The sequence below is a fragment of the Theropithecus gelada genome, chromosome 16 (assembly GCF_003255815.1).
Source record: "Theropithecus gelada isolate Dixy chromosome 16, Tgel_1.0, whole genome shotgun sequence".
Taxonomy (NCBI): Eukaryota; Metazoa; Chordata; class Mammalia; order Primates; family Cercopithecidae; genus Theropithecus; species Theropithecus gelada.
Genome location: NC_037684.1, coordinates 31,088,844 through 31,103,012, shown reverse-complemented (window position 1 = coordinate 31,103,012; position 14,169 = coordinate 31,088,844). Strand labels below are relative to the sequence as shown.

Sequence of the window (14,169 nt, the reverse complement as noted above, 5' to 3'; positions counted from 1 at the left end):
AAAAAAAAAAAAAAAAAAAAAAAAAAATATATATATATATATATGTATATATTTTATTTCAACTGTTAGACAAGAGTCCTAAGGCCAAAGAATAAAGTTTTAGGCCAGTCCTTTATTAGAAAGTGAGTCAAATCCCAAAGCAAGCTCTTCTTTTACGAGTTAATTAATATAAATGATTATATATTTTATGCCTTAAAAATCACTTTTAATGAATGGTGTTTTATGGCTTGTAAATCAGAGTTTTAATCAGTAAAGAAAGTTTTTAATTAATCCTCAAAAACACATTATCATAAAAGACACTGGCGTCAAATGTGGTATTTGGCCGTGTTCATTAGGGTCATTTTAGGAATCTCATATATTCCACTTAGCTATGCTTAATTCCTGATAGCATGGCATTTTCTGAAATGTTTCGAGGATGACATCTCTGCTCTTTTTAATTTGGTAATGATACCTGCTGATTTATTAAGTGAGAAAAGTAATGGTGTCATTACCTTGGATGAAGAAACAAAAATAAAGCATTTGCCACATTTGTCAACTTTTTTTTCCTTTCTTACAAAATTACTATATGCTCATTGCTCCCAAACTGGACAATATAGGGAATAAAGAAGATAATTTGGGGCAGGGTTGGAGACGGCATCTTGCTATGTTGCCCAGGCTGGTCTCTAACTCCTGGCCTTATGCAATCTTCCTGCCTTGGCCTCCCAAAGTGCTGGGATTATAGGCGTGAGCCACTTCACCAAGCTGAGATGCCACCTCGTAAAAGATAAAATAAGGACAGATGCAGTGGCTCATGCCTATAATCTCAGTACTTTGGGAGGCCAAGGTGGGAGGATTGTTCAAGGCCAAGAGTTCAAGACCAGCCTGGGCAGTGTAGCAAGACGTGATCTCTACAAAGTTAAAAAAAAAAAGAAAAAGAAAAGAAAACTAGCTGGGGCCAGGCATGGTGGCTCATGCCTGTAATCCCAGCACTTTGGGAGGCCGAGGCAGGCAGATGGCCTGAGGTCAGGAGTTTGAGACCAGTCTGACCAGCGTGGTGAAACCCCGTCTCCACTAAAAATACAAAAATGAGCCAGGCATGGTGGCACATGCCTGTAATCCCAGCACTTTGGGAGGCCAAGACAGACAGATCACCTGAGGGCAGGAGTTCGAGACCAGCCTGACCAACATGGAGAAACCCCGTCTCTACTAAAAATACAAAATTAGCCAGGCTTGGTGGCACATGTCTGTAGTCCCAGCTACTCGGGAGGCTGAGGCAGTAGAATTGCTTGAACCCAGGAGGCAGAGGTTGCAGTGAGCCAAGATCACACCATTGCACTCTAGCCTGGGCAACAAGAGCGAAACTCCATCTCAAAAAAAAAAAAAAATTAGCTGGAAGGTGGCAAACACCTGTGGTCCCAGCTACTCAGGAGGCTGAGGCAGGAAGATCACTTGAGTCCAGGAGGTCAAGGCTGCAGATGAGCCATGTTTGTGCCACTGCACCACAGCCTGGGTGACAGACGAAGACCCTTCTCAAAAAAATAAAATTACCTGTACTCTTTTTTTTGAGACGGAGTTTCACTCTTGTTGCCCAGGCTGGAGTGCAATGGTGTGAACTCGGCTCAGTGCAACCTCCGCCTCCTGGGTTGAAGCAATTCTCCTGCTTCAGCCTCCTGAGTAGCTGGGATTACAGGCATGCACCACCACGCCCGGCTAATTTTTTGTATTTTTAGTAAAGATGGGGTTTCTCCATGTTCATCAGACTGGTCTCGAACTCCTGACCTCAGGTGATCCACCCTCCTCGGCCTCCCAAAGTGCTGAGATTACAGGCCTAAGCCATCGCACCCGGCCTGTACTCTTATTCTTTAATAATAAAATATTTCTGTGTTTCTTTAGTCATTTTACATAAACTTTTATTTTTAAAATAATGTCATGATAAATAATATTGCTTAGGTATCTTCTTTAATATATTAGTAACATTTCTGTTTTATTGTACATCAACATTTATATTCAAACCAATGGGTGAAGAGTACTCCATTGGACTAGGTATATCGTAATTTAATCTATTATTGGACTTCTAGATTGCTTCTAAAATTACACTGTTATAAGCAGTGTTACAGTGAACATTCCTATGACTAAACCTTTGCATACATCTTTTGTCTCCCTGGGATATATTTCTAAAACTAGCATTGTTGACTGAAAGTATAAACACAGGTTAAGGTGTTTGCTACATAATGCCATATTTCCTTTTTAGGTAATTAGGCTACTTTGGATTTCCACCAACACTGTATTCATGTACCCATTTTTCTCTTAACCTAACTTCATTGGTCTTTTTATTCTTAACAGAGACCAAACTCTGTAATTCAACATTCATTGTTGTGTAAATTAAACTTCTCCCATTCCTTTCAGAGGGAACCCCTTACCTGGAATCTGGAATCAGTCTCTTCTCTGATGACCCTGAATCTGATCCGTCCGAAGACAGAGCCCCAGAGTCAGCTCATGTTGGCAGCATACCATCTTCAACCTCTGCATTGAAAGTACCCCAGTGGCAAGTTGCAGAATCTGCCCAGAGTCCAGCTGCTGCTCATAATACTAATACTGCTGGGTATAATGCAATGGAAGAAAGTGTGAGCAGGGAGAAGCCAAAATTGACAGCTTCAACAGAAAGGGTCAACGAAAGAATGTCCTTGGTGGTGTCTGGCCTGACCCCAGAAGAATTTGTGAGTGTATCCATATGTATCTCCCTAATGACTAAGACTTAACAACATTCTGGAAACAGTTTTATGTAGGTCCTGGCAATTAATAACCTAGAGGAAGAAATCTAGGAAACAATCACAGTTCTGTGTCATTTAATTTCCATTACTAATTTCTGAAAATTTAGATCTAGATAAAGCTATAGTGTGGATTATTTTATATATATTTACTTGAGAAAATAATTATTAAATATTAGCAGAAAAGCTATACTTTGGTATGATATAGGACTTTTGAATTTGAATTTTCCTTTATATCTGTAAAAGCAAGTAGGTATAGCTTTATTCCCCAGAAGGCATCTTTTTTCCCCCTTGGCTCACATGGGTGAATTTACCAGCATATTTAACTAAATTCAGACTGGTTCCAAACGTACTGCCAGACAGGGTAGCATTTCTCTACTGTTTGTTTTTATCCTGGCTTGTAAGACAGTTACTCAATAGCCTGCCCTGCCCTGTCTGCCCTGCAACATCCCTTGCTATTAGGATTTTGGCATCACCTTGGGTCCTTAATGCCAGAAATGGGAATTACTTCACACTGTGGAAAAATACTCATTAAAATATTAAGACCAGTAAAACCTCGTTTCTTTTTGGTCTATTTGTGGATTTCAGACATCCTGAGAAGTTTACCACCCCTGTAATTAATTGTCTTTGTCATCACTTCATAATAAAAATAATTCGTGGCCGGGCACGGTGGCTCAAGCCTGTAATCCAAGCACTTTGGGAGGCTAAGGCGGTCAGATCGCCTGAGGTCGGGAGTTCAAGACCAGCCTGACCAACCTAGAGAAACCCCGTCTTTACTAAAAATACAAAATTAGCTGGGCGTGGTGGCCCATGCCTATAAGCCCAGCTACTCGGGAGGCTGAGGCAGGAGAATCACTTGAACCCAGGAGGCAGAGGTTGCGGTGAGCCGAGATTGCGCCATTGCACTCCAGCCTGGGCAACAAGAGCGAAACTGTGTCTCAAAATAATAATAACAATAATAATTGCGTGAATATTTCTTTAAAACTATGATGAGATAACATACCAGATTATCAAATGGATTCAGTAGTGGGTGTGCCATTTATTGCACACTGAGAGATGACCAAATCATTCTGAAATATCTTTCTTAATATATCTTTCCTAGGATTTTTCATCCTAACTTCTCCATAGGTAGTGACTTAGCATAACATCTCTGTGGCCAGATGTATCCCACTACTGAAAGGGCAAAGTAAGCTGTGGCTGCCCTGGTAGATACACTGAGTAAGTGCACAGTGATGGCTATAAATGTTTTCATCTCATAATCCCATGCCCAGACCAGCAATTTGCTCTAAAAGCTTTTACCTGTGTCTGTTTCAATGGCTCTTGATCATTTGCCTGCACATCCGGAATTCCTTACTTATTCATTGAAAATTAGCATTCTTTATCCCTTTGTTTTGCAAGTTCAGCTTTTTAGAGATGGCTAAAATGGTCTAATCTTTCTTGCCAAAGGCAATTCTGAGCTGCAGTTTAGACTACAAGTGGCTTGGGTACGTGTTCTCTTTAAACAAGCAAAGAGGAAAACTTTGAGCTTTATTCAGACTTGGTGAAGTGTGGTAAATTTATGATGAAAGCTACTGACTGTATTACACATGATTAATTCTGAAGCCCATATTAAGATGATCTTTTCATCAGTTCAGCATTGCTCTTCTAACAGAACAGTTTCAAGGCTGGGATTTTAGCAATTAATCAGTTCAGAATTGCTAATGATCCTGGCAGAGGGTGGTGGCAAAAGGGGGAGGATGTCATTAGCTTCTCTAGCCTGCATTTTTTCAGCGCCCTGTGGCAGTATGGAGTAAGGCAACATGAAAGAAAGATGGCCTGACCTTCATGGCAGTATTGTGCAACACGTAAATACTGGTGTGGGTGGCTGTGGCTATGGCTAGTAAATGATGGCCCTTGGTAAACAAAGTTATTTATCAGACAATACCTACCAACTAGGTCAACTGTGCCCATAATGGATCTGGTTAATTTCTTTTGCTACTGATTTTTATTTGGTTGATAGATAATAGCTAGAGGACTCTAAATTTCTTTGGGGAAGAATATGAACCCCTTCTAAGCCTTCTCCTTACAAGAGAATTGATCGCTTTTGCAATGACCTTTAGTAACATCTTGATTTCAGTGTTTTGTAACTCTCAGAGGGTTGAGTCTTGGTTTTAAGCCATATATGTCTGTAGCATAACTTTCTGTGTAGGGTAGTTATCTCTCAGCTTATAAAGTGTAGGCTGATAAATTTATAGTAGAGTGTCACTATGCAAAGAAACTGTCTTAGGGAATCAGATGATATCAGCTATTAAAGCAAAATTAATATATATTTTTTCTTTTTACTTTTTTTTTTTTTTTTTTTAAGACATGAGATCTCACAGTATTGCCCAGGCTGGCCTTGGTCTCAGACTCTTGGGTTCAAGAGTCCCACCTTAGCTTCACAAAGTGCTGGGTTATAGGCATGAGCCACCGTGTCTGGCCCAATGTATATTTTTTTAAGTTTTAAGTTTGTGGTACATAGTAGGTGTATAATACTATTTTGAATCCTTAGTTGTAATTCTATGTCTGCTGATGTGTACATAATTTTTTATTAAACTATTTGAGACTTCAAGTATCTTTTTTTTTTTTTTTTTTTTTTTTTTTTTGAGACAGAGTCTCGCGCTGTGTCACCCAGGCTGGAGTGCAGTGGCGCGATCTCGGCTCACTGCAAGCTCCGCCTCTCAGGTTCACGCCATTCTCCTGTCTCAGCCTCCGAGTAGCTGGGACTACAGGCGCCCGCCACCACGCCCGGCTAGTTTTTTTTGTATTTTTAGTAGAGACGGGGTTTCACCATGTTAGCCAGGATGGTCTCGATCTCCTGACCTCGTGATCCACCCGCCTCGGCCTCCCAAAGTGACCTCGTGATCCACCCGCCTCGGCCTCCCAAAGTGCTGGGATTACAGGCTTGAGCCACCGCGCCCGGCCGAGACTTCAAGTATCTTTTTAGGGCTGGGGATGGAGTCTTGCACTCTTGCCCAAGCTGGAGTGCAGTGGCACCTTCTCGGCTCACTGCAAGCTCTGCCTCCCGGGTTCACTCCATTCTCCTGTCTCAGCCTCCCAAGTAGCTGGGACTACCACGCCCGGCTAATTTTTTGTATTTTTAATAGACACGGGGTTTCACCGTGTTAGCCAGGATGATCTCCATCTCCTGACTTCATGATCCGCCCGCCTCGGCCTCCCAAAGTGCTGGGATTACAGGCGTGAGCCACCGTGCCTGGCCGAGACTTCAGGTATCTTAGAATTTTTTAAAATGTACCCTTTCTGAGAAAAACAGAGACTTAAAGCTAGGATAACTGGTATTATTATTTTTTCTTTTTTTTTTTAAATTTTACCTCCAGCCTGGGTAACAGAGCAAGACTCTGTCTCAAAAAAAAAAAAATTCACCTTAAATAGTTCCAGGACACATGTGCAGAACGTGCAGGATTGTTACGTAGGTAAACATATGCCATGGTGGGATAACTAGTATTCTGAGCTGTGTACTAGAGGTAACTCATGATAATGGAATATTTGATTTAATTTCAGATGCTCGTGTACAAGTTTGCCAGAAGATACCACATCGCTTTAACTAATCTAATTAGTGAAGAGACTACTCATGTCGTCATGAAAACAGGTATACCAAGAACCTTTACAGAATACTTTGCATTTGCTGCATAAAATCACATGAGGCCAGGCATGGTGGCTCACGCCTGTAATCACAACACTTTGGGAGGCCAAGGTGGGCAGATCATGAGGTCAGGAGATTGAGACCATCCTGGCCAGCATGGTGAAACGATGTCTCTACTAAAAAATAAAAAAATTAACTGGGCATGGTGACGTGCGCCTGTAGTCCCAGCTACTCGTGAGGCTGAGTATCACTTGATACTCAGGGAGATGGAGGTTGCAGTGAGCCAAGATCATGCCATTGCACTCCAGCCTGGTGACAGAGCAAGACTCCATCTTAAAAAAAAAAAAAAAAAAAAAAAAATGAAAAAGTAAGAATATTTGTTGAGCATAGCATGGATGATAGTCTTCTAATAGTCAATCAATTACTTTATGAAAGACAAATAATAGTTTTGCTGCTTCCTTACCCCCTTTTGTTTTGGCTTAAGATTTGGAGTGTGGGCCGGCCGTGGTGGCTCACACGTGTAATCCCAGCACTTTGGGAGGCCAAGGCAGGTGGATCACCTGAGGTCAGGAGTTCGAGATCAGCCTGGCCAGCATGGTGAAACCCTGTCTCTACTAAAAATACAAAAATTAGCCGGGCGTGGTGGTATGCGCCTGTAATCCCAGCTACTTGGGAGGCTGACGCAGAAGAATTGCTTGAACCCTGGAGGCTGAGGTTGCAGTGAGCTGAGATTGTGCCGCTGCCCTCCAGCCTGGCGACAGAGTGAGACTCCGTCTTCATGTAACACCTAGTTTGAGTATGTTGAGAGTTTTTCAGGAAAAAAGTCTGGTAACAGCTCCAAGATAGTCTTAACATATGAAAAACCAAAAAAGGAAGGGGACAGATCATTTGTTCTATACCTTTCTTTTTTAAGGTTTTAATCATAACTTGTGTGATACAGGAGACCTCTGGGAGTTTTTAGTTGACTTAAAAACTAAATCTGAGTAAACATTTCAGGGCTGCTAAAAAAGCTTATTTGAAACTGGGCCGTAATAACACAAGCATAGGGTCTGGAGCAAGTGAAGTACAGATCCCGAGCCCCACAGTATTCTCCATTGGAGTGACTGCCTGAAAGCTGGTGTCTGTTTTAAGCACCGTGCTTGGTTTTTAACATGGTCACTGACAAACTGGGGAGTGTTTATTCAGAGTTAAATGGTAAAGATGCAGAAAAGTAACTTGAAATAATGTCTTTTGAAGAAGAAATGAGAAGATTTAAGGAAATAAGACACTGTCTTCAAGTATCTGAAGAACCACTACCCAGAAGAGAACTGTTATCTGGAACAAGAGTAAGACTCACTCATGGGGCTCCAGAAAGCAGACGAGTGCATGGAGGACGCAGAAGATGCAGATTGTGTGGCTCAAGTCTAAAATGTTTCTAACAAAGTTGGTTCTCTGGATGTGTTCCAGTCCACTCGATGATGTTTGTTTTTTTTTTTTTTTTTTTTTTTTGAAGTGGAGTTTCACTCTTGTTTCCCAGTCTGCCAGAGTGCAATGGCATGATCTTGGCTCGCTGCAACCTCCCCCTCCTGGGTTCAAGCACGTCTCCTGCCTCAGCCTCCTGAGTAGCTGGGATTACAGGCATGTACCACCACACCTAATTTTGTATTTTTAGTAGAGACGGGGTTTTTCCATGTTGGTCAGGCTGGTCTTGAACTCCTGACCTCAGGTGATCCACCTGCCTCGGCCTCCCAAAGTGCTGGGATTACAGGCATGAGCCATCGCGCTCAGCCCATGATGATTCTTTTCGGAGAGATACAGGCACTTGAGGAGAGGATGTAAACCCCTTGGATACATTGCCATAGAACTTCTATGATCTTAGGTTTCTACTTACTCATGAAAATTATACCACAGGGTCAGAGGATAGTGCTCATTGGAGCCAGGTGCCAGAAAAAGTTATTACAAACTACTGTTTTAGAGAAAAATGTCATTAAAGTTTAATATACCTTAAGCCATAGGTTTGCATCAAAGCTAGTGAAAGGTAAAAAAATTTGACAATGCAAATTAAGGCCAGGTGCGGTGGCTCACACCTGTAATCCCAGCACTTTGGGAGGCCGAGGCCGGCGGATCACGAGGTCAGGAGATCAAGACCATTCTGGCTAACACAGTGAAACCCCATCTCTACTAAAAATACAAAAAATTAGCCGGGCGAGGTGGCAGGTGCCTGTAGTCCCAGCTACTTGGGAGGTTGAGGCAGGAGAATGGCATGAACCTGGGAGGCGTAGCTTGTAGTAAGGCGAGATGACACCACTGCACTCCAGCCTGGGCAACAGGGCAACAGAGCAAGACTCCGTCTCAAAAAAAAAAAAAAAAAATGCAAATCAAATCTAAAGTAGTTCAGTCTTTTTTTTTTTTTTTTTTTTTTTTTTTGAGGCGGAGTCTCGCTCTGTCGCCCAGGCTGGAGTGCAGTGGCCAGATCTCAGCTCACTGCAAGCTCCGCCTCCTGGGTTTACGCCATTCTCCTGCCTCAGCCTCCCGAGTAGCTGGGACTACAAGCGCCCGCCACCTCGCCCGGCTAGTTTTTTTTTGTATTTTTAGTAGAGACGGGGTTTCACCGTGTTAGCCAGGATGGTCTTGATCTCCTGACCTCGTGATCCGCCCGTCTCGGCCTCCCAAAGTGCTGGGATTACAGGCTTGAGCCACCGCGCCCGGCATGTAGTTCAGTCTTTAAACTCAAACCTAATACATTTGCTACTTTTGAACTAAAACTGAACTAAAATGTTCAAGTTTAATACATATTATTAAATCAGCTTTTGTAGCAGTTAAACAAAAAACTTCAAAAATTATAAGGAATTCTGTGAGGGAGCATGGCTGCTGCTACTGCTTGCAGATAGCCTGCTTTGTTTAGGATTTAGTTAAATACATTTCTCCTGTTTAAAACTAAATGGTCTTTCCTTAGTTTGCTTAGTTCTTCAGAAGGGCCTTTAAAACACTGGGAAATAAACAAGTGATTCTTTAGCTACTGCTTTCTGAAATACTTATATAGAAGCTCTAGGCCGGGCGCGGTGGCTCAAGCCTGTAATCCCAGCACTTTGGGAGGCCGAGACGGGCGGATCACGAGGTCAGGAGATCGAGACCATCCTGGCTAACACGGTGAAACCCCGTCTCTACTAAAAAATACAAAAAACTAGCCGGGCGCGGTGGCGGGCGCCTGTAGTCCCAGCTACTCGGGAGGCTGAGGCAGGAGAATGGCGTGAACCCGGGAGGCGGAGCTTGCATTGAGCAGAGATCCGGCCACTGCACTCCAGCCTGGGCGGCAGAGCGAGACTCCGTCTCACCAATGTAACAAGGGAGTTCTAACCCTCTGCACTTCTATTCTCCTATCCCTCTCAGGAGAATATTAGAGGGTTAGAACTCCCCAGGTAGACATTCTTTTTTTTTTTTGAGACGGAGTCTCTCTCTGTCGCCCACGCTGGAGTGCAGTGGCGCGATCTCCACTCACTGCAAGCTCCACCTCCCAGGTTCACGCCATTCTCCTGCCTCAGCCTCCCATGTAGCTGGGACTACAGGCACCCGGCTAATTTTTTTTGTATTTTCAGTAGAGACAGGGTTTCACCATGTTAGCCAGGATGATCTCCTGACCTCGTGATCCACCCGTCTCGGCCTCCCAAAGTGCTGGGATTACAGGCGTGAGCCACCGCGCCCGCCCCAGGTAGACATTCTAGGGGTGAAAATTTGTCATTACATTGACATTTCAGATTTAGGTTTTCAACAATACTGTTTTCTTCTCCTTTCACATATTGCCATCTAGTAATATAGATGTTCTCCATCCACATTAATCAAAACTATTGACGTGGATAATTGCTAATTCCTTGAACACTATAATGGAGTTCTATAGCTAGCCTTGGCATCTAGAAGATGGGTGTTGGGGAGAGGGAGTGGACAGACATTCCTCTGGTCTTAACTTTATATCAGCCTTCCCTAGACTTCCAAAGATCCACACCTGCTGGTTATAATTAATGGTGTTTTCAGCCTCTGATTCTGTCACCAGGGGTTTTGGAATCATAAATCTAGATTGATCTTGGGAGTGTAAGAAACTGAGGCTCTTTAGCTTCTTAGGACAGCAATTCCTGATTTTGTTTTCAACTTCTAATCCTTTGAATGTCTTTCATTCTGCAGATGCTGAGTTTGTGTGTGAACGGACGCTGAAATATTTTCTGGGAATTGCGGGAGGAAAATGGGTAGTTAGCTATTTCTGTAAGTATAATACGATTTCTCCCTTCCTCCCTTTAACACCTCAGAATTGCATTTTTACACCTAACATTTAACACCTAAGGTTTTTGCTGATGCTGAGTGTGAGTTACTGAAAGGTCTTTAATTGTAACACTAAACTACCTTTATCTTTAATGCGTATCACTTTGTTCAGATAAACTGGCGATGCTGGGAAAATGGGTCTCTTTTATAACTAATAGGACCTAATCTAGCAATGTTAGCATACGAACTAGGGATTTATTTAATAGTTGGCAGGAATCCATGTGCAGCAGGCAAACTTATAATGTTTAAATTAAACATCAACTGTGTCTCCAGAAAGAAACTGCTGCTACAAGCCTTATTAAAGGGCTGTGGCTTTAGAGGGAAGGGACCTCTCCTCTGTCATTCTTCCTGTGCTCTTTTGTGAATCGCTGACCTCTCCATCTCCATGAAAATAGCACGTTCTTCTGCTGTGTGTAACCTGTCTTTTCTATGATCTCCTTAGGGGTGACCCAGTCTATTAAAGAAAGAAAAATGCTGAATGAGGTAAGTACTTGATATTACAAACTAATCAGAGACATGGTGTCATTCAGTCATATAGTTAAAAATGTATTTGCTTCCTTCCATCAATGCACCACTTTCCTTAATGCACAAATTTTCCATGATAATGGGGATCATCAAGAGTTATGCAGGCCAGGCACGGTGACTCACACCTATAATCCCAGCACTTTGGGAGGCTGAAGTGTTCAGATCACCTGAGGTCGGGAGTTCAAGACCAGCCTGACCAACATGGAGAAACCCCATTTCTACTAAAAATACAAAATTAGCCGGGCATGGTGGCGCATGCCTGTAATCCCAGCTACTCAAGAGGCTGAGGCAGGAGAATCACTTGAACCGGGGAGGTGGGGGTTGCAGTGAGCTGAGATAGCGCCATTGCACTCCAACCTGGGCAACAAGAGCAAAACTCCATCAAAAAAAAAAAAAAAAGCCAGGTGCGGTGGCTCATGCCTGTAATCCTAACACTTTGGGAGGCCAAGGCAGGTAGATTGCCTGAGCTCAGGAGTTTGAGATCAGCCTGGGCAACATGGTGAAACCCTGTCTCTACTAAAATACAAAAAATTACCCGGGTGTGGGAGCACGTGCCTGTAGTCCCAGCTACTCAGGAGGCTAAGGCAGGAGAATCGCTTGAACCCAGGAGGCAGAAGTTGCAATGAGCCAAGATCACGCCACTGCACTCCAGCCTGGCAACAGAGCAAGACTCCGTCTTAAAAAAAAAAATTTGCAGAGCAAACCAGGATATCCTCTGTTCTCATTTGTTCTAGATTTCAAAAGAAAGTCCTTTCTTTGAGGAAAAGAGAAAGGAAAAGGAGTTTATAAAGGGAAAGAAAACATTCATAAGATAAGAAGTGTGCCCATTTGCATATACCTTTGTAGAAAACTGTTCAGTGTTGTTGAAGAAAACTCTTCATATTAATATGCAGTCCAGGTGCAGTGGCTCAACACTTATAATCTCAGCACTTTGGGAGGCTGAGACAGGAAGATTACTTGAGGCCAGGAGTTTCAAACCAGCCTGGGCAACATAGTGAGACTCTGTCTCCACAAAATTTTTTTTTAAATTAGCCAGGCATGGCAATGTGCACCTGTAGTCTTAGCTACTGAGGAAGCTAAGCCAGAAGAATCACTTGAGCCCAGGAGTTCAAGACTGCAGTGAGCTATGATCATACCACTGCACTCTTAACACTTGCACAGAGCAAGACCCTATCTCTTAAAAAAAAGTGTGTGTGTATGCAGATGCGTATATACATATATATACATGCAAATGTATCTTTATAATTCAAATTGCTTCAAAAAGATGTTGCACTTTATGATACTGAGAACACTGAGAAGTAAATAAGATAGAGTGTAGGAGGAGGAATAATTTTAGAGCAGCCATCTGAGAACTTCTGTGACAACAGATCAGACAAAATAAAATGTGAAAGTAATTTTATAGGCCGGGCGCAGTGGCTCATGCCTGTAATCCCAGCAGTTTGGGTGACTGAGGTGGTTGGATCACTTGAGGTCAGGAGTTCGAGACCAGCCTGGTCAACATGGTAAAACCTTGTCTCTACTGAAAATATAAAAAATTAGCCGAGCACAGTGGCATGTTGGCCAGGCTGAGGCTGGCCTTGAACTCCTGACATCAGGTGATCCACTCACCTTGGCCTCCCAAAGTTCTGGGATTACAGGTGTGAGCCACTGTGCCTGGCCAGATGCGTGAATTTTGAGATGTATACTAGACATCTGGATAGAGAAGTTAAGTAGGCAGTTGGACACATCGTATGAAGCTCAGGAGTACAAGGAGGACTATAAACATGGGAGTCTTCTGACAAATTTATCACTAGACTCCTCATTCAAGTAACTAGGAAATGTCAGATATTCTTCCCCTAGTAATAGCCGGTGGTTATACTCTTGCCTTTATTTTTCTTCACAATACTCTTGGCAACACATAAGGCCTTCCCTACAATGTGAGTTTCAGTCAGACTTGTTTCTGAGCATTCTTCCTCAAATTTCTCCCCAGTCTCATTATTCTTTATTCTCATGTCCATGACTAGTCATAATAGTGATTACGAAAAACCTCTAACTTTCTTTAGTGTATTGAATGTATATCTTATCATTTTGGTTGTGTTAACTGTGTAAATCTCTCAGTGGAAATCTGAAAAGCCTTTACTTCCTTAGATGATAATATGCAATTGATTTAGGAGATAGGGAATTTTTCAGTTACCTTTATAACAGCAAAATATTAGCAGTTTAATCTAAATGCTAAGTGAATGTTTTGAGAGGAGATAGATGTTGAAAATCAAGATACATTAAGTCCCAAGTGAGGTGAAAAGCTGACTGTTAATTTCTGCACACAAAGATTTGCTTCAGTGAATTGATTTCAACAGCTGAGATACTGATCATTTCACCTGGTCTACCAAAAAGAATGATTTTACTTTCTTTTTTGTCAAATCTCTGCCCAGCAATTCTTTTTCTTTCTTTCGTTTGTTTGTTTGTTTTTAGCCAGGTCTCACTTTGTCACCCAGGCGGGAGTGTGGTGGTATGATCATAGTTCACTGCAGCCTCCAACTCCTGGGCTCAAGTGACCCTCTAGCTTCAGCTTTTCAAGAAATTGGGACTACAGGCACATGCAACTATGCCTGACTGAAATTCTATATATCTTTTTTGTAGAGAAGGGATCTCACTGTGTTGCCCAGGTGGGTCTCGAGCTCCTGGTCTCAAGCCATCCTCCTGCCTCAGCCTCCCAAAGTGCTAGGGTTATAGGTGTGAGCCATTGGTGTCCAGCTACTGCCTGCCTGGCAATTCTGAATGCCTTAATTTTTTTTTTTTTTTTTTTTTTTTGAGACGGAGTCTCGCTCTGCCGCCCAGGCTGGAGTGCAGTGGCCGGATCTCTGCTCACTGCAAGCTCCGCCTCCCGGGTTCACGCCATTCTCCTGCCTCAGCCTCACGAGTAGCTGGGACTACAGGCGCCCGCCACCGCGCCCGGCTAGTTTTTTGTATTTTTTAGTAGAGACGGGGTTTCACCATGTTAGCCAG

General features: G+C 42.8%; 1 protein-coding gene across 8 annotated transcripts in view; it reads left to right on the top strand.

The window, feature by feature from the left end:
* BRCA1 (BRCA1, DNA repair associated) overlaps nt 1-14,169 on the top strand; it is a 99,668-nt gene that overhangs the window by 70,087 nt on the left and 15,412 nt on the right. For all 8 annotated transcript variants that reach the window (XM_025363316.1, XM_025363313.1, XM_025363311.1 and 5 more), the window contains 4 exons: nt 2,386-2,696; nt 6,288-6,375; nt 10,525-10,602; nt 11,102-11,142. In XM_025363316.1, the coding sequence (XP_025219101.1) occupies nt 2,386-2,696; nt 6,288-6,375; nt 10,525-10,602; nt 11,102-11,142 (518 nt within the window). The remainder of the gene's footprint in view (nt 1-2,385; nt 2,697-6,287; nt 6,376-10,524; nt 10,603-11,101; nt 11,143-14,169) is intronic.